This window comes from Rattus rattus, chromosome 2 (assembly GCF_011064425.1).
Source record: "Rattus rattus isolate New Zealand chromosome 2, Rrattus_CSIRO_v1, whole genome shotgun sequence".
Lineage (NCBI taxonomy): Eukaryota > Metazoa > Chordata > Mammalia > Rodentia > Muridae > Rattus > Rattus rattus.
The window spans coordinates 133,694,748-133,714,976 of record NC_046155.1 but is presented as its reverse complement, the minus strand read 5'-3'; the positions used below and the strand labels follow the sequence as shown (position 1 = coordinate 133,714,976).

The window sequence follows — 20,229 nt, the reverse complement described above, 5'->3', positions numbered from 1 at the left end:
CAGTGTTCATGTCTGAAAATGGTTTTTAATATGTTAACAGTAGAAACTCTTGTAAAGGCTCTAATGTAGATGGTCTGGCAAAATTTCCAATTCACTAGGAAAAAAGATATTAAAGATCCTTAGTTAAGATGTGTCACAGGAATTTCTCCACAGGGAAAGTAAACTTATAAAAGGTCATCCCATAAAATGACAACAGAAGCACTAGGGATGAGCATAGTAGGTCAGGGCAGCTGTCACCCAGGCTGTGTGGGGTGAATCCACTCACACACTACTCTGGGCTGGATTTAGCTCAGAAAGCCACAGCCCGTTTGACTTCCTTAAAATTTAAAAAACTGAGAAGTCCTTTTTGTTAGCGTGTTGGTGCTAGAGATTGAACCCAGGGCCTCTCGCATAGTAAGCACATATTCTACTACAGAGACACCATTCCAAGCCCCCATCCCCACCCTCCACACCCAGGCCTCAAAAGTTTTTTCTCCTTTTTTTCTTCATTTTTACTTTTAGTCTCAAATCGTATTTCTGTAAACATAGTACTTTGTGTGTGTCTGTGTGTTTTAATAATATAGTACTTGACTATTACTGAAATCTAAACAAAAACATATTTCTGGTTACTCTAATATTTATAAAACAGTATTTTTAAACATCTGTGATTAATGTTCCAACAAGTGACTATCTTAAGTACTTGACAGATTAAGTCTCCTGTGAAACAGTTTACACAACTCAATTCCCAACCACTTCACTTTTTCCTTTTAGCATTATGAGCTATTTAATTCCTTAAAACACACAAATCAAAATCCACCCCAGGTCTACCTCCACACGGCACTGAAAGCATGTGCTGGTGAGTCAAGTCCGTGCATGATGCTTCTGACACACAGGCAAGTGCCTCAGCTCAGTGTCTTAGGACGTAGAGCATAGACTCGATCAACTCAAGCCCAGCCATGGACCAGGAGGATGCTGTACAGTAGAAGCAGGCCATACCAGCAAGATGGATGGACAGTTTAGTTACCTGGGGATCTGGCAATGTCTGCCATGTTCTGTGCATACTTGTGTCTGCAAACTGCCTCCGGGATCCAAGGTACTAAAATTCCCAACGAATAGAAACCACTTATCCTGAGTCAGCAAAGCCACAATTTTAATAAATGCCAGCCAGGAAGGAGGGGTCTCTCCAGAGCCTAAGCCATAGCATGCAAGCGTAAGGCAAGCTTTCAGCTCATCCAGATTTTAACTTTAATCAAAACTACATTAAGGATTCTTCAAATTCTAAAACACGAGGCTGAGAAGATACCTTGAAAAAACCTGAATGTATTGCTGGGCATGTAGCCTGGTGATGGTGGCCATGGACGGATTACTGACTATGTCCATGGCCCAGGCTTTGATCCTCAGCACTGAAAATGAGGAAATTCCACAGTGCTCCATGCACACTGCTTAGCTGGAAGATGCCTATGTACCTTTACAATAGGCATCTTTCAAGGAACTCGTGCTTGAACTGGTTATATTGGTCTATATTTACCATAATAGTGATCAGTTCATCAGCTGACATAATTTTTATGAAAACAAGCAAAAACCAGAGTCTCTTTCCAGAACAAGATGGCTTCGAAGAGAGTGCTGTTTCTCCTTTCCTGCAAATGTTTGCCTTCCATCTGCTCTGAACTTCAGTGTGCTAGCCTGATGCAGTGTGCTAGCTTCATTCAGATATGTTGCTAGGAAAGCAAGAAATACTTAGAACAGCTTTTTCCAGATAACCTTGAGACAGTGAGCTTTCTTCTTTTTCAATCTGGTGTGTGTATGTTTGTGTGTGTGTGTGTGTGTGTGTGTGTGTGTACGCACGCGTGCGCATATGTGTATTGCATACATATGTAAGTTCATGTGTGTGTAGAGGCCAGCAGTAAATACTGTCTTCCTCAACTGCTCCTTCACCTTAGTTTTTGAGGCAGGGTCTCTCACTAACGCTGGAGAGCAGCAGCTGGCTGGCTGGGAGCTGGCCAGGAAGCCCCAGGGAGCCTCCTGTCTTCACTGGCCTGGCGCTGGGCTACAAGAGCACGCTACCGTGCCCAGCTTTATCTGGGTGCTGCTTATCCAAACTGATGGATGTCTCCATGCTTGCTGGGCAAACACTACAGCTGAGCCGTCTCCCCAGTCCCAACGGTGATACAGAATCTGAAATACATTGATGAACTTTTTGTACTTTTAGATTATAGTCCATTGGTATATCTTAAACTTTTAGTGGGCCTTTTACCCATGCACACAGTAACATAAATTAGTCATCAGAAACACATGACACACTAGGTTTTCAAATTGTTAGCCAATTTCATTATATAATAGCAAAAGAAATCACTTTTCTTAATATTCCCACTGATCTCAGACAATCATTACACAGGCAGACTCTCAGAACGTAAATAAAAGTTTTTAAAACCCCTCTTTTCAAAGCTCACGTCTGACTGGTCATCAATACTGTGGTCATTTTCCTTAATGTGACAAGTGAACTTTGTTCGTTTCTAAGAAAATTCCTGCTAAGTGCCCATGATTAAACGGTATAGTTTGGCTGTCAGTCAATCTTTCAAAGAGAAATGGTTCTCCATGCAAAAGCTGCTAGTCCCACCCAGACAGACCTGCCACTTTCCTACTAAGCCGCCTTCCTCCACAGAGCATTGCTAAGGTATGTGCACAAAGGGACAAGACTCAGTTCAGTTATGTTTACCACTTTGTCCAGGACGTTTGTAGATGGCTGCGATACTCATGACTGAGGTTGCCTGGCAGTGATGAAAACAGTGATTATTATCAGTGCCACACCAGCCAGACTGTCATGCCAACCTGGAAGCAGTTGCCCTCCAAGGTCTAGACCGTATGCCCCTAAAGCCTCCTAGAAGCTCATCCTTTGGAAAAACACAACAAATAAACAAAACCCAGTTCTCAATGCCCCCCCCTTCTCTCTTCTCTCCTCCCTCCCTCCCTTCCTTTCCTTTCTAGTAATAGAAAACCACTGCCTGTAAAAGTGGCTAATGGCAAGAATTTGGTTCAGTTCTCCCATTTTTTCAAGGAGGGCACCAATCACTGTGGGGTGAGTCTAGGGGCTGAAGAGCTTGCCTAGGGTCACAGGCAAGCTTCTTGTGGCACTTTGTAGCACCCCATTCTGCTGGTTTGATGGCATCTCTGATAATGGGCACAGCTGGGAGCCCGTGACGAAGGAGAGACAGGAATCCTCAGCAGCTCACAGAACTGAAGCTAGGATGCTCGCACACTTCAAATTAAAAAAAAAAAGGTAAACCCAGATGGACTACCCATTCCAACTCTCACAGGCATCGAGCTTAGACGCCATCATTCCTGAGTCCATAAGGCAGAGAAATTGCTCAACCTTAAAAACTAAGACTGGGTTGGGGATTTAGCTCAGTGGTAGAGCTTGCCTAGGGCGCAAGGCCCTGGGTTAGGTCCCCCAAAAAAAAAAAAAAAAAAAAAAAAAAACTAAGACTGATTTTGGAGCAAGCAAAAAGGCTGAAGCTGTAGGTGGAGCACCTTCATCGGAAGCCCTGGAGATTAGGATCAGCCCAGTGTGCTTACCTGAGCAAAAGCTCAGGACAGCAACACTGGAGGCTATGAACGGACGCCCTGCCAGGTCATAAGTGAGACCAAGAAAGCCCCTGGTGACTATATGACAGAGGAGGGTGTGTGCAACCAGCCCCCCAATCCTCTCCACAAGTAAGGCAAAGACCCCCAGAGAACGAACATGTCCCCAGCTCGGCCTCCTCAGCTTCCTAGCTCACCTGACAGGACTGAAGGCAGAGCTACCAGACGGTGAAAGCACTGTGAGGGCTGCAGCCTGGGACACGGGCCTGGGACACGGGCCACCTACGATACTGGACATCAGTAACTGTAGCAGCTGCCCTCCGGTGTAATAGCAGAGGGCAAGCCTGAGGAGGAGTCAAGGGGGTGAGGGTGAGAGCGGAGGAGGGAAGAAACACAGACATGGGAGAACTCAGCACACTGGGCCACCTGCAGTCACGTAGAACACAGCCCCATGCCCATCCAGATGAAGAGGAAGCCTCCCATAAGACTATTAGAGGTGAGGGTATGGTGGCTCAAACCTATAATCCCAGCACTAGGGAAGCAGAGGCAGGGATCTGCTGTAGGTCTGCAGATAGCAAGGCACAAGCCAGGCTAGATAGCCAGGACCATCTCAAAAGGACCAAAATAGAAAACATTAAATTAAGTAAGGGTGTGTACATGCACACACTATTAACCTGAATTCTTGCTGCTCTTTACATCATGCTTAGCTTAAAAAAACAACAAAACTACCACACCACACTAGGCAAGATACAAAGAAAAAGAGCCAACCAGACTGAGGCATGAAACGGATGTTGCAATTACCGTAAGCCAGAGAACCTAGAGTAACTGTGACTGAAGGAAGTTCCAACTGCTGCCCTAACGAAGCAGCGGTTCTGAGGAGGTAAGGTTCCCTCCCACACACCGTGCAGAGATGGCCAGGTGAGGACCAGACAACCAAGAAAAGCCCTGACTCTACTCGCCTGGACCCAGCTTTGACTGACTCTGTTTTCTGAGCAAGGCCCTCTCTGACCTAAGGGGAAACATTTACAAGGAGGGAACCCAGGTCCCAGGCTCTTCCATAAAGCAGCCTCACCAACCACACGCAGAGGCCGTCCCTTTCAGGTGCTGTACTCTTGCTGGTTTCCATACTGTAAGCACAAGCAACTGCAGGTCACCAACTCTATTTATTTTGTATTTTAGAGACAGGGACTTGTGACTGTGGTCCATTCCTACACAGCCTGCCTGGCTTTGAACCCCAAATCCTCTTGTCTCAGTGAGGTGTGTACCACCACACTCGGCTAACGGCCCTTTCCAAGAAGTGGCTGAGGCATCAGAGGGGCCGCCTGACCCAGTCATCTGGTCTATACTCCAAGCTGGTGCATTTCTAGATGGGCCATTGTCCCAAACTACAATTTCTCTGTAATAAAATCCCAGGCATGAAGTCATAAAAATCTCATCTTTTAATATCAAAGTTCTTGTCAGTCACTACCTGAGGTTATGCTCTCTCGTAGAATTTCTGTCTTTTGGGAAGATTTTGCATTCCAAGGGCCGGCTCAGCAGCACTGCTCTCACAGAAGACCTGGGTTCCCCCGACATCCAGGAGACAGCTAACAACCCCTGGAGCTCTAGTTCCAGAGGACCCAGTGCCTTCCGGCCTTGTTGGATACTATACACACATGGTACACAGACGTATAGGCAGGCAAAATACCCAAACACACTGAGTAAAATAAATACATTCTAAAAACATCCCATATTCTAATAACTCTTGGGTCTGTACTTAGGTTACCTCCACAGCTTTATACTGTGGTGAAGGAAGACTGAGAACAAAACCCTCAGCTAAATCATAACTAGCTCCTCTCGTGGGCTCCTTTATCAGTTAACCCTAACCTCAGGTTGTGCTACACTTTGAATATTTACAGTTATATAATTGTACTCTTTCAATAATATTTCTTCTGCTCCCCTCCGTCTGTATAAATAAGTTCCTCTTTTGGTTTAGGAAAGCATTTTCAGAATTAGCTTTCCCCATCAGCTATAATGCAACCCCAAAGACCCAAGCACCCCAGACCCTCCCTCCCGGCTCTGTAATTATGTCCATGTGGGCACATAGACAAATTGTCCCACTCTCCCTTGCTCTAGCCTGGCCTAGGGGAGGGGCAGTTCATCTCCTCAGGGCCCAGGGCTGTGTGTCCTCACTGCCATACTACCCGGTCACTTCACAAACCTCCATGTCTTCTGGGACATGGTTACTTGCTCCACTCCGTGGCTTTTTAAAAACTCAAAACTAAAACTGGCCTCTTATAAATGATAATCAGAAGCCAGCCTTCCTTCTGTAATCAAGATCATATGGGGAAAGGCATTGAGACTCTGACCAGCACAGCAGAGTTAATCAAAGGTGCTTACAGACGTCAGCCTCTGGCCTCACACATTTACCTGTGATACATACACTGAGCTGGCAGGGAAGCCAGATAAGAGAAGGCAGCAAAGCCCACGCAAGCTAACACCTCCCTCAGAAAACGATGTGGCCACCAGCTGCTGCTGAGTTAGACGAGTCAGACACTTGAAGGTGCAAATGAAGGGTCTCTCAGAAGCTGGGCAGACGCTGATGTAAGCCGTGTGGCCTGGGGACCTGCGGCCTAGGTCCTAGTGTTTTCACACATCTTCCTTCGCCTCTCTTACTGGGGCCTCTAAACAATCCAGAGTGGCCCTGCTTTCGTGTAGAACTTAGTAAGGAAGTGCAAAATTGTCCCCATAGCTAAGCAATCTGAGACCCCACCCTTCTAATTCTCCATCTGAGCCTGCTGTCTCAGCCAGGATATCAATCAGACCAGAGGGAGCCACCTTATTCTAACATTCAGCGCCATTCACTCTGAAAACAGTGTCTGTCTTGACCCTGAACTTTACCGTCCACTTTTAGTAAACCAACAGGGTTTTGGATAGGTGAGTCTTACTTACCAAGCAGGACTGATAAGAATGGCTAGCTTCTAGTCATCTCATATTACAAAAGTATGTCAAGCAACTCAGAAGGCGCGGGTTAAGGGGAAAGATGCAATAATAGCAGTAGGTGTTACATACTTGTGACGTCTTGTAAGAAATCCAAACACGGCCGACTACTTCCTGAAATACTTATGGAAACGGCCAGTGGGGTCTGACCTTCATAGTTCCTTGTGTTCGTGTCCGCTCCATAGTTATACAGCATCCGTGCGCAGAGCACGTCATCACGGAGGGCAGACAAGTGCAAAGGAGTCTGTCCGTCTTCTAGGCGCCCCAAGTTTGTGTCTGCTCCTCTCTGAAGAAACATGCGGCAGTAAGAATGGTTGCTTTTGATCACAGCATAGCGCAGCAGGAACCCATTCTGGATGTCGATGTTGGCACTGTGGTCCAGAAGGATTCTCACACAGCTCGACCTCTCTCGGATGATAGCAAGCTGAAGTGGCGTTGTTCCTTTATCACTGAGCGGGTCGACCTCGGCCTTGAACTCCAGGAGGAGCCGGACAAATGAGTCCCTACCGTAGTGGGCAGCCACATGGAGGGGAGTCCAGCCATCATTGCTTTTTGCATTAATAATGTCACTCCTGTATTCAGACTCTAGCATCAGGCGTGCGATCCGGGCCCGGCCGTGCATGGCTGCGTAGTGCAGAGCGGTGAAGCCTCCGATTAAATCCTTAACCGTGGGATCAGCTAGAGTTAAACCAAAATGAAAACATCAGTGGCTGTGGAGACAGAGCAACTCTATGAGGGCAGAGTTCTCAGGCTGAGCCAGTTATCACAGACTGTGAAGGGTTAAGTGCAATGAGTGATGCCGAGGCCTCCCCAGGCTTAGCAGAAGTGTCCCGGTGGAAAGCACACTCTAGTAGAAACTATCAGGCCTAAGTCAACGGGAGGAGGAGGGAGAAGACCAACACTGTTTAAAGATAGACCCTGCAGCACCTCACCCTCCTGCTGGCCAGCCTGCGACTGTTCAGCCTCTGATTGGGGCCTGATTCACGACCCCTTTGTCTCCAGCTATTTTCGTGCCTTTCCCTTGTGCTACTTCTTGCCCTAAAGGGAGCGTGCACAGCAACACTGCTGCTCTGAATTTCAGTACCCTGTGTTCAGCTGGACTTGTTCTAAAATTTCATAGGGGTTGGGGTGGGTGAAGGCAAAGAATGAAGGCGCCCTATGCTCCATGAAAGCAGCAGGTGAGACCCATGCTGAGTGGCACGGCATGATGCAGCATGCTCGTGAGTACCACGGAACTGAGCTCAGTTACAGGTGGTCCTGTGGCGTAACAGCAAGAACTTTATTTGAAAAAAAAAAAAAAATGGAAGAAACCTCAGCACAATATAAACATTGCTTTAAAAAGTAAGTTTTAAAGACTCCTAAATTAACAGATCCCTTGGAAAACTTCATAGGAATCATCTGCTCAGTGGCTCTTTGAGCTACAGACCTTTGCCACCTACTCTGGCTTTTCCATGGTGCCAAAGGTCAGCACTTTGTGGCTCACATCCACTGATATCCCTGCGCTGTAGGTGGGGCGGAGACAAGAACTGCCACCCCCACATAGTGGATCCGTGTTCTGGAAGCGCATAGAGCAGTTGAGGGAGAACACCCAGGTGGGCCCAGTGACGAGCATTAAAATTCTCCTTACGCAACTCAGCTCTTATTCACATAACCATGGATGTTTCTCACAGGCACGAAACGACTCCAAAGCTATGTGGTTAAATATTTATGTACTATTTAATAAGATCGTATTATTTAGTTCCAGACTACAACAGCTGGATTCTCTTACGAGAGGCTGTGAGGCAGAAAATGATATGCTGAAATATTAATAACACCGCAGTGGGTGAAAACTGCAGTTAAAGAGTTGTTAGCAAACAGAACCTGTACAAGTAAACTATTACTTTAGCTCCTCGTAATATCTGACACAAAGTGACAGATAACAACCACCCAACAACAACAAAAAAGAAGGCCCCAGCAATGCATGGCTTTAACTAAAGGATATTCCGTACCTAGGGCTATGCAACAGGCAAGCTAGAACCCTGATGCGAAGCACTCTGCTGCCATCTACTGGAAGAGTGTGGTCATGCACTAGTCATCTTTCACTACAAGCCAGAGAGATCTCAGACCAAACTGATGGGTCTTATAGATAGACCCTGCTGTTATCTAGATGAAGTGACTGCTGGAGAGATGGCTCAGTGGTCAAGAGCTGTTGCTGCTCTATCAGAGAACCTGGACCCAGTTCCCAGCACCCATATCAGACAGCTCATAACCACTAGCTTCTTCAGCTTCAGGGGAAGCAACGCCCTCTTCTGGTCTCAGCAGGGATTGCATGCATATACATAAATCCATATCCCCTCCCCCGCCACACACACAACCCACAATGAAAAAACGGTGTCTTTACGCTGTACCTGGCCACATATTTCCAGATAATCCCTCTTGATCCTTCAGCGGATCTTGGGAACCCCTCCCTCCCACCTTTGAAGGTGCAGTACCCTCACCCACACACTGCAGTCATTCTAGTGGACAAGTCAAGCTGCAGAGCTGTAACGAAGTGTTGCACGTTTAATGTTCACTGCATGTGTAAGGCTCCGCTCACATTCTAGTGCTACACTGAAGTAAGAAGACACAGATTCTCACACAGAACAGTAACCTGACTCATCTCTGCACAAATCACTCAAATGAACCAACCAACTGCATCCTGTGAGCAAAGGACAGAAGCAAGAACTAGAGGGTAATAATGCATAAAAACTATAGCTGCTGTCCCCAGGAAAAGGTGACAACATGAAACAGGGCATGTGAGGGTGCAAAGAAAATGCACTTCAGATCAGTCAGTGCGATGTACTGAGCACTCACTTGTAGCACCAACAAAGTCTGCAGGACAGTGGTTAGTGAGAAATGCTTAACGCACGTACAAAAACCACTTAACTGCATTTCCTGAAGTTTATTGCAATTTGTCTTTATCAGTGAGATTTCTGAGTGCTCTGCCTAAAATAATCAACCCCAACAAGCTTCTCCTCCTCCTTGCCAGATACTCCGTCCACCAAAGAGACCCATTTTAACACATTGTAGGTAACATTGTAATGTAAACATGGAAACAGACTGCGTTTAAAAAACAGAGACACATCGCTGCGCTGCCTGCCTGCGCTGTTCTCTAAAAGCTTTAGCAACTGTATCAAGGGCACAGGTTGATGAGCTCCAAGAATTCACACGGCCACATTAACTAAAAGCACTCAACATCCACAACACTTTTGTCCTCTCAAAGTTCCCCCATGCCTTTTACAACCAACTTCCTACCTAGATTCTGGGAACCAGGCAGATCAAGGACAAAACTTTGGGTTTGTAGGCTTTCTCTAGAAAGGGGTCACCTGCGGGAGTGAGACTGGCTAACTCCACTTAGCACATGCTTCTGAGCAGGACTGCCTTATTTGCGATGGGAGGCTCTGGGAGCAATGCTATCAGCCATGTCTCTTCTTCGTAACAGAAGGGAACGGTGGACTCTGATGTCAAGAAGCCGCTGTGCAGCCTGCTGTCGGTGGCTACCCTGCCACTGTCCTCGCCAGCGAGGCTCCATGGCATCAGGACCACTTTTAAGTTTGCCCATTAAAAGGGTAAATGATGAGCTCTGTGCTGTCAATTCACATTTCAGGGAACTAGAGAGCTGGCCTACTTGTACGCTTTCCTGTGGATTATCTGTCAGTGTTTACTCATTTCCGCTGGGACGTCCTTCTATGGAGTTGTAAAGGTTTGCATATTCTGCACATGGGCCAAGTAAAGGATGCTTATTCATGGATTTATCTTTGCAATGCTGGAGGCTGAACACAGACAAGCACCCTACCACTGATCTACACTTGGCTCTCCTTGATTTCATCAAATTCACTTTCTTTTTTTAAGCATTTCCTAGATTTCTGCTTTGCTAAAGAAAACTTTGCCCAACACAATACTACAAGTTTTCGTTTCTTCTAGATATTCTGTACTTTAAACCCATAAACATAGGTCAATGATCTACTAGTAGTTAATACTTGTATATGGTATAAAGTAAGATCAAGGTTCATCATTTGCCATATGGCTATCTACCTGTTTGCTAAAATACTTTCTTTACAAAATAGGGAGCATGGGGACAATGGACAGGTAAACGTGCTTACCAAGAGAATACGATAACCTGAGTTCTAGTCCTAGATTTCAGTGAGAAAGAAGAAAATGGACACCTAAGGAACTAAGGTGTCTGCTGATCACTACGTGCACACACACACACACACACACACACACACACACACACACACACACACACTCTATCCCCTCTGCTTAGTCAAACACAAAGAAATATTTTTCCAATGATTTATCCTGTCTTTGCTGAAACTCATTTTATCATATTTCTGAACTATTCCATTTATCTAAAAATACTTCCTAGTTGGGTATGGTAGCACAAACTCAAAGGTGGTGGCAGAAGGACGGTGAGTTTGAGGCCAGCCTGGGAACAGGTTCAAGGTCAGAATAAGCTAAGTATCAAAGCCCATGTCAGTGGAGCTCCAGGGATGAAGCTCAGTGGCATCAGGCTTACCCAGCATACACACGGCCCTTCGTCCAACCCCAGCATACAGAAGAAGATGCAACTGAACAAGAGTTTTGACCATGCCAATTCCAGACTGCTAACTATTGTAGCTTTGCAGCATGTCTGATATCAGGTAGTATTAACTCCTCCAACTGTTCTAAAACTTGTTTCAGCTAATACATTTTCAAGGTACATTTTTAGTTTCTTCATACAAGCCTGGCCTAATTTTTACTGTTCTAATTCCACCAACTTTACAGATGGCAAACTTCCCCAAATGATCTAAATAATACTAATTTCCCATGTAATGAACACAAAGACTTCTCTACTTTTTTACAACTTCTTTAATCCACCCCAGCAATGTTTCAGTATAGACAATATATTTAATTAAAATTACCATTAAAAACCTTAAATTGTTGCTATTATGGGCTGCTACTTCATCCTCCAGATGTTAACTGATGGCAGAACTTGAGTTCTGTAATACTGGTCTACAATCTAGTTCAATACATACTTTTAGTTTTCATACATTATGTGTGTGTGTGTGTAGATTAGATAGATAGATAGATAGATAGATAGATAGATAGATAGATAGATAGATAGATAGATAGGTGTGTATACATATATACATATAAATGTACACACACATACACATCAAGACAGTTTTACTTACACTTTTGATTTGCTATTACTAGTGTATGATACTGCGGAGACACATGCCAAGGACTGCCTATGAAGGTCAACTTCCAGGAGTCAGTTCTTTCCTTCCAGGGATCAAATTCAGAGCATCAGGTTTGTACAGCAAGTGCTTTGAGCCATCTCGCTGGCCGGTAATGCTTTCACTTGTTCCTCTGTAATTGGTGTATTGTTCTTTTACTAAGAACATGCTGCATACAAACAGTGAAAGCACACAAACTGTTCAACACTGAGTGTGAAGCCAGCTGTGGCTTCTCCTGGGTCCCTTCTGAGCTGCAGTCTTGCTTGCATCTTGAACAGGTAGTGTTGTCACAGGCTGTTAAGTGATCCTTTGGCACTTATCTTTGATTTAGCAAATGGCTCAAGGGTTGTGGATATTAAACAAACCTTGAATTTCTGATAAATGCTACCTAGCCATGTTGTAACACCCTTTGGAATGTTACTGGCCTTGCTACCAGATAGATGCTACCTAGCCACGCTGTAAGGCCCCTTAGCTAGTGTCTACTGGGAACGTGTGTTTGCTGCCCTAAGGCTGCTGCTCTGCGGCTTGTTTTCTGCCTGTAGCTTTGGTTTTACAGCAGGACATCACACTGCACAATGAATTAGGTAGCGCCCCTTCCTCTAAAGAACGTATGTGGGATTACTGTTTGTGCCAGCAATATACAGAGCAAGCAAAGCGACTGGGCCTGGAGCTTTCTTAGTAGACGTTTTAATGAGGAAATCAAATTTTCAACTGTATAAACACTGACTAAGTCATTCTTTTTCTGTGGGTCACATAAAATTTTGGCAATTTGTATTTTCCAAGGAATGGAATTCTCCATGACATGAAGCTCACCACATTCCTAGATTTTGTTTAACATCTATAGCATCTGGGCCAGAGTCTGTTCCCAGCCCCGAAATTGGTTATGGCTTTCCTCATTTTCAGTCTAGCTACAGTTTTCAATTTTATTGACCTTTTCAAAGAATTAATTTTTCTTTTATCTCCCATCAATTTTGCTCCCTTTCTATTTGACTGGGTTTTGTTTTTCCCTAATCAAAAATACTTTCTTATATTTTTAATATCATCACAATTACATTATTTTCCCTTTCCTTATGGTTCCTCTAAACTCTCCCATACACCCTCCTCAGTCTTTTTCAAATTTATGAGCTCTCTTTATTAATGGTTGTTACACGCATGTGTGCACATGTATATTCCTATATCTAACCTGCCAGTATGTTACTTGTATGTCTGTACTCGGGCTGTCCACTTGGCATTAGATAAGTTGGTGTGTTCCTCCTGGGGAAGACGGTCCTCCTGACCTCAGCCTTCCTTGGTTGCCTGTAGCTCTGGTGTCGGGTTGAGGCCTCGTGGTTTCCGTCTACTTTGGCATGTCTGTTCTTATTAAGCTCATGCTTAGAGTCATGTTAGTGAGGGTCTTAAGGATGTGACTTCTGCTAATACCAGGAGACACAATCTTAGAGCCAATTCCTGATCCTCTGGCTTCTACAATCTTTTCAGATCCTCTTCCTCGAGATTCACAGACCCTTGGGTGGGGGAAGTCATCCTGGAGATGTATGCAGTGGGACCTACAGCTTCTCTGTTGCAAAGGGAAGGTTCCTCGATGAGGGTGAGGACTATACTTATCTGTGGGCATAAGGACTATGCTGGCCTAGTAAAGTGGCAGTTGCATGCTCTCCTCTGAGATCCATAACTTCACTAGGTCTTGGTAGTTGGCTAGGTTTCCAGTACCGGGCATGGTTTCCCTCTTGTTGAGTGAGCCTTAAGTCCAATTGGAGAGCTGCTGGTTACCAAGGTGTGTGTGCCACTACTGCAGCCTTAGGGTTATCAATCCACGCTGGGCACTGGGGTGCATAGGCATCATAGCTGGGTAGGACTGTGGGTTGCTTCCTTTCTTTAGAGGCTTATATGACACCTGGTACCACGAGAGAGAGCTAGTTGGAGGAAGGAAGGCTGTTGGGTCAGTTCCAGATGGGGCTTCTGGGCCCTGGTGTCTTCAGCAGTTAGACTTACCTTACCCCTGAGGAAGAGCAATAGCTTATGGTGTTTGGGAATCTTAGACAGCCCTGAAAAACAACTGAAGACATTTCTCATGCCTGGTGTCAGGCTCTTTGTTAGATTAGCTCTTGGAAGGAGTACGGTTAGTTTGGAAGAGAAAATGTCATTTAAAATATCTATGCATATTAATACAGACATTATAGTTTTATAGTATTATAGCTTTAGGTAGACAATTAATAGCATGATTCATCATGTCTTTTATGGACATCTGTCATTATAATCTCCTCTCTCCTCCTTCTGTATTTCTCTCTCCCCCCTTCCCTATTTAAACCATCCGTACCCTGCTAATTACAGCCTCCCTCAATATTGAAACCATTTGTACCCTGCTCTTAATTAGAGCCTCACCTTCACCTATTCAAATCATTACACCCCACTAATCACCTCTCTAATTCTCGTCCACCCCCAACTCCCCAGGAATGGTCGGTCCCCTCTTACTTCTTGGTTTCTGCATTTACTACAGGATCCATATTCACATATGAAGATTTGGGGGAGGAGCCTCCAATAAGAGAGAACATGTAACATTTGTCTGTCTGAGTTTGGGTTATCTTTTATAGTTTCATTTACTTGCAGTGTTCATGACTGCATTTCTTACATATGACTGATGCTAGGTAGGGCATCTTTATTACCATACTCTCACTCTCCATTCACGGACACATTTCCTGGCTTTGTGAATAAAACAGCAGTGAATATGACCACACAAGTCTTTCTAGATATAGTCTTTGGGGCATATGCCAAGGAATGGAATGGCTGGGTCATAAGGTAGGTTTCTTTTTAGCTTTTAAAGAATTGTCCATACTGATTTCCATAATGGCCAGTCTAGTTTGCAGTCCCACCAGTGGTGAAGGAGGACTCTCTTCCCTTATATCCCCTCCAGCATTTGCTGTCTATTGTTCTGTTGATTTTTGCCACTCTGACTGGGCTATGATGAAACTTCTAAGTCATTTGCTTAGTACTTCCCTAATTGCTAGGGACAGTGAACACTTTTTGGAGATAGTTCTTAGTTATTTTCCTTGAGAACTCTCTGTTCTAGCCTCGGGAACATTTTTTAAATAGGTCATTTGATTTTTTTGCAAATTCATTGTATATTCTGGGTAGTAACACTCGGTCAGATGTATAGCTGGATGAGATTCTTTCCCACTCTGCCGGCTTCTTGCTCACCTTTATTTTGGGTTTTCAAGACAGGGTTTGTCAGTATACCAGTCCTAGAACTGGTTCTGTAGACCAGGTTGGCCTCAAACAGAAATCCGCCTGCCTCTACTTCCTGGTCCCAGAACTGAAGACATGTACCAGCACCATCTGGACACTTGTTTCTTCAGCTATACAGAGCTTTTTTGTTTTATTTGTTTTTGTTGGCAGTCACTCTTGGGAAATGGACTCCTATTAGGAAAACCCTTTCCCACACATCTATCACGCAGGGTACTGCCTGTTTTCTTCTAGTTGTTCAGTTTCTGGATCTTTATTCCATTTGGAGTTATTATTTGTTGAGGGTCTAAACTGAATTCTGCATGTGGACGTCCAGTTTCTCCAATGTTGTTTGTTGAAGATTCCTTCTTCAGTTTGTTTTTGACATCTTTTTCAAACATTAAATGGCTGAAGTTATGATGATTTTGTTCTGTTTGTTCAGTGTGGTGAGCTAGTACCACACTGTTTTTATTACTATGGCTCTGTAATATAGCCTTAAGATCTGGCATGGTAATGACTTATACTTTCCCCCCTCCCCAGGATTGTTTTGGCTATATGGTTCCATATAAATTTTAGGGTAGTTTTTTCACTTTCTGTGAATAAAATGGGTATTTTGATTGGGGTTGCTTGAATCTGAAAATGGCTTTTCATAAAACTCATTTTCACAATATTAATTTTACTAATCCATGAACATGGGATATCTGTCATTTTCTAGTCTATTTCTTCAGAGGTGTACAGTTTTCAATGTTAGAGGTCCTTCATGTCCTTGTATAAGTTTATTCCTAGATATTTTATTTTCTTTGATTGTTGTGAATGGAAGTACTTCCACAATCTCATTATATTTGCTGGTGGTCTGTGGAAAGCTATTAATTTGTGCAATTTGATTCTGTATCCTGCCACACTGCTAAATTTGTTCATCTTTTCTGGAAGTTTTCTGGGAGAATTTTGGGGATCTCTAATGTAGACTATCATGTCAAGCGCAAATAGTGATAGTTTGACTTTCTCTCCTTTCTTGTATCCCTTTAATTTTCTTTGCTTGCCTTGGTGCTCCAGCTAGAACTTAAAGCATGATGTTGAAAAGGAGTGTGGGTAGGGAACCTCCATGTCTCAATTGCTTCAAGCTCCTCTCAATTTAGGATGTTGGTTTTCTCTGGGTTTCTCATATACAGATCTATTATGTTGAAGGGGTGTTCCCTCTAGCCCTGCAGTCTCTAGAACTTTAATCCAAAAAACATGTTAGATTTTGTCAAAGACATTTCTGTGTCTATTAAGATGCTCATGTGAATTGTCTTTAAGTCTGTTTATGTCATTTATTATATTGACCTGGCTTAGGATGAGCCATTTCCTATGAAATCAGCTTATGAAGAGCCATCCCGCATTTCAGAATAAAGCCAGCCTGCTCATGGCAGATAATCTTTGATGTGTGTCTGTACTGTTTTCAAGTACTTGATTGAGTTTCATCAAGTCTCTGTTGTCAGGGATGGGGTCTCTAGTTCTATTTTGTTGTTACTATGATTCTGGCTTCAGAGAAGGCTCCTATTATTTTAAATAGTTTTAAAAGGATTGGCTGTAGACCTTTGAATCTCTGGTAGAATTCTGCTGTGAATCCATCTGGCCCCAGAAGACGGCGACGACGACGACTTAGAGCTGGAAGGCTTTTTATTACATTCAATCTCCTTATTTACTGGCTTTTATAGGTTGTCTTCATGGCTTCATGGTGGTTAGGTTGAATCTAGAAATCCATCCATTTCTTACAGATTTTCCAGCTCAATGGAGTATAAGTTTTAAAAAATACTCTCTGGTAATATTTGTAATTTCTTTTGGTTAAGTGTTATGTTTGTTTCCCTGTTCATTTCTGATTCTGTTAATATGGGTTAATTGGACCAAAGGTCTGTTAATCTCATTTATCTTCTCTAAGAACCAACTCTTAGATTAGTTTGTTATTTCTCTTTCACTGATTTCTATTACTTCTTGCCATTAACTGGGTTTGGATTTGGTTTATTGTTTACCAAACTTTCGATTTGGATCATTAATCGTTTATTTGTGCTCAGACTATTTTGAGGTGGGCACACAATGGTATATACTTCCCTCTTCCCTCGGAGGGCAGCTTTATAGAAGTTTGGCTGTGTTGTGCTTTCACTTAGTTCCAGATACTTTTCAATTGTTCTTGATTCTTCTTTGGCACAATAATCATTCTGCAATAAGTGGTTTGATCTCCATGAGTTTGTGTACTTACAAGAGATTTGTTTGCTGTCAACTTTAAGTTCTATTGCAATGCAATCAGAATACAAGGAGGTACTTCAGTCTTTTTGAATTTGTTAAGATTTGTTTTGTGTTCCAGGATGGGTCTACTTCAGGAAAGCTCCCACAGGCTGCTGAGCAGAGTGTGTATTCATTCTCTGGTGTTTAGGTGGACTGTCCTGTGGTATCTGCTAAGCTCTCTTGAGATATGTCAATTAAGTCTGATGTTTCTGTTTATTTTTAATTCAGATGACCCTCCCATTTATTGGAGAAAATGACATTAAAATCACTTATTATTAGTAGGTTGATGCTAACTTTTGAAAATGTTTGTCTATGAATCTAGTAGTACAACTTTAAAAATCCAATTGTGTGCACCAGAGTTTGATGCATGTATGTTTAGGATAATACTGTCATCTTGGTTAACTGTTCCCTTGATCAGAATGAAGCATGCCTCTTTATCTCTTCGTATCTGTTTTGGTTTGAAGTCTACTTTGTCAGATATTAGGATAACACTGTTCGCTTCCTGGTCCCAACTGACTGGAGTCCTTTTGTCTATCCTTTTACTGTAAGGTGATGCCTTTCTTCAAAGCTAAGGTGTGGTTTTGTAGAGAATAAATTGATGGGTTTTGTTTTTTGATGCATTTACTAAGTCTGTGTCTTTTGATTGGAGATTTGAGGCCATTCATATTTAAAGCTATTATTAAAATGTGTGTTAATTGAGGCCATGATGTTGTTGCTTTTTTGGCATTGTGTTCTCAGTGGTAGTTTGTGGGGTTTTGCATTTCTTTCTACAGTCTCTCTATTAGTGCTCATTCCTCTCTTTGGTCTAAATATCGTTTCCTGTACTTTCTTTAGGTTTGGTTTGTTGGATATAAATTGTTTTTAGGCTTTTTATACTGTGGAAAGTTTTTCTTCCTCCCTCATTTGTGGTGGATATCTGCTGTCTATCCCTCTAGACTGGCAGACAAAGTCTTTAAGGATTTAGAATGCTTAATGCTCTCTTGGCTCTTTGGGCTTGAAAAATTTCCATTGAGAAATCAGCTGTTATTTTGAGCTTTCCTTTATGTGACTTGAATTTCCTCTTGAAGCTTTCAGTACACGTCCTGGGTTGTGTGTGCTTAGCTGGTGTATTAACTGTGATAAGTTGTGGAATTTTCTTCTCTGTTTTTGTCTATTTGGTCTTCTGTTTGCTTCTTGTATTGGTATAGCTGTGTCTTCTCCTTAGTTTGGGGAGGTTTTCTTTTATGATCTTGTTGAACGTTTTTCCCCCTCACCTATGCCTATATTTCAAAGGCTTAGGTTATTTAATCCCATCATCAGTTTCAGCCCTAGTTCTCTCTGTCTCCTTAGTGTATTCCATTCCCAATCCCTGGGTTGCACTTGCCATCCCATCAGCCTTCTACTGTGGTTTCTTTGGGTATCACTCAGATATTTATTTTCCTTGAGCTGTTCTTGTCTTCTGTGTTGTTTGTGGTTCTTAAAATCCTTGAATTCCCTGATGAAGTGTACAACTCTTAAGTTCTGTGTCTTGGTGTTCTCACTGGCAAACATTTCTACAGTACTGTTGGGTTTAGGAGAGAAAATACTGGCTCCATTTTTCAATGTTGGTATTTTTGAGATGAGTCTGGGCACATAGACTTCTAAGTTTGATACAACAGGCTAGGGAAGACGCGAGGATGGACAGGCAGGTTGGGCCTAGAGGCTGGAAATGGCTTAGGTGAAAAGTGTAGAACAGAAGGCACTGAGATGGTGTTCAGGATGGATCTCCTGGTCCATGAAGTGGTGTTCAGGATGGACATCCTAGTCCAACCTGTCATATGGAAGTAGATCACGATGAGTGGAGAGGTCGGACATGGTGTGGGAGGAGCCTGTGATCTGGGGGTTAGGTAAGTCCTGGCAGATGACTAGAGACTGCATATGGCATAGACAAGGGTGGCATAGACTAGGCTGTGGCTCTAGATGAAGAACACAAGCTAGATCAGACAGGTTGGGGACATGATGGCATGATGGGAAGGTGGCATGGATAAAAGATGGTCTGATGGGAAGGTGGCATGGATAAAAGATGGTCTGATGGGAAGGTGGCATGGTGGGAAGGTCAGGGAGACTTAACAGTCTAGACCCTGGAGAAGGATATGGCTGGGTGGAGAGATTCTGGGTTTTTGTTTTGTTTTTTTTCATCCTACTGTCACTCTGAGTTTAATTCTAATAGCTTAAAAACTATTTTAATATAAACTCCTTCCCATGTGCTGTGTTGTCAGACACAGACACACACAAACAGATGGATGGACAGATGGACACAGACCGGGACACACACACACACACACACACACACACACACACACACACACACACACCCTACAGAGAGAGGTATAGCATTTTTATGTAGAAAATATTTCTTGCTTTTAAGACTCTATCCTTTGAATAAATTAATAAAAGCTAGTTATTATACAATCAAGTTTAAACTAAAAGATTAACTGGGCAAAAGCATCTCCCACTTTTGAGGCCTTAGTACATATTACCAAGTTGCTTTCCACAATTGTTCCCCTTGATTCCAATCACAGTTACTTTGACTATGCCTGGAACTGTTTGCAAACCTTTGCATTCTACAGCTACACTGCGGCTACAGACAGCTCTCCCACTGTACCCTGGGTATCTTAGAATGGCCTCTTTCTTCTTATTTCCATGTGTTTATCAAGGGGAGCTGATTGCTTTCCTAAGGGGACCTGGCAGTGTCCTCTACATACTTAACTTCTATTATGTCAGTCAAAGGCTTCCGGATCAGTTCACAAGCTCACTGAAGGCAAAGATGAGCAAATACACAACGGCAGGCTCTTCGTCGTACTGTTTTGAAATGTGCAACATGGTCTTGGAACTTTTAGAAACATTCGATAGGATATAAAAAGTGTAATAAGGCCTTTCTTTTAACTTCTGCCTTTTCAAGACGCTCTTAATCCCTGAGTGGCCCCTGATATCAGAAAGAGTACCACGATTTTTG

The 20,229-nt window shown here is 43.4% G+C and overlaps 1 protein-coding gene across 3 annotated transcripts in view; it reads right to left on the bottom strand.

Annotated features, from left to right (window-relative positions):
• Positions 1 to 20,229, bottom strand: part of Asb7 (ankyrin repeat and SOCS box containing 7) — a 44,473-nt gene that overhangs the window by 8,135 nt on the left and 16,109 nt on the right. For all 3 annotated transcript variants that reach the window (XM_032893443.1, XM_032893442.1, XM_032893444.1), the window contains one exon: positions 6,610 to 7,215. In XM_032893443.1, coding sequence (XP_032749334.1) covers positions 6,610 to 7,215 — 606 coding nt within the window. The remainder of the gene's footprint in view (positions 1 to 6,609; positions 7,216 to 20,229) is intronic.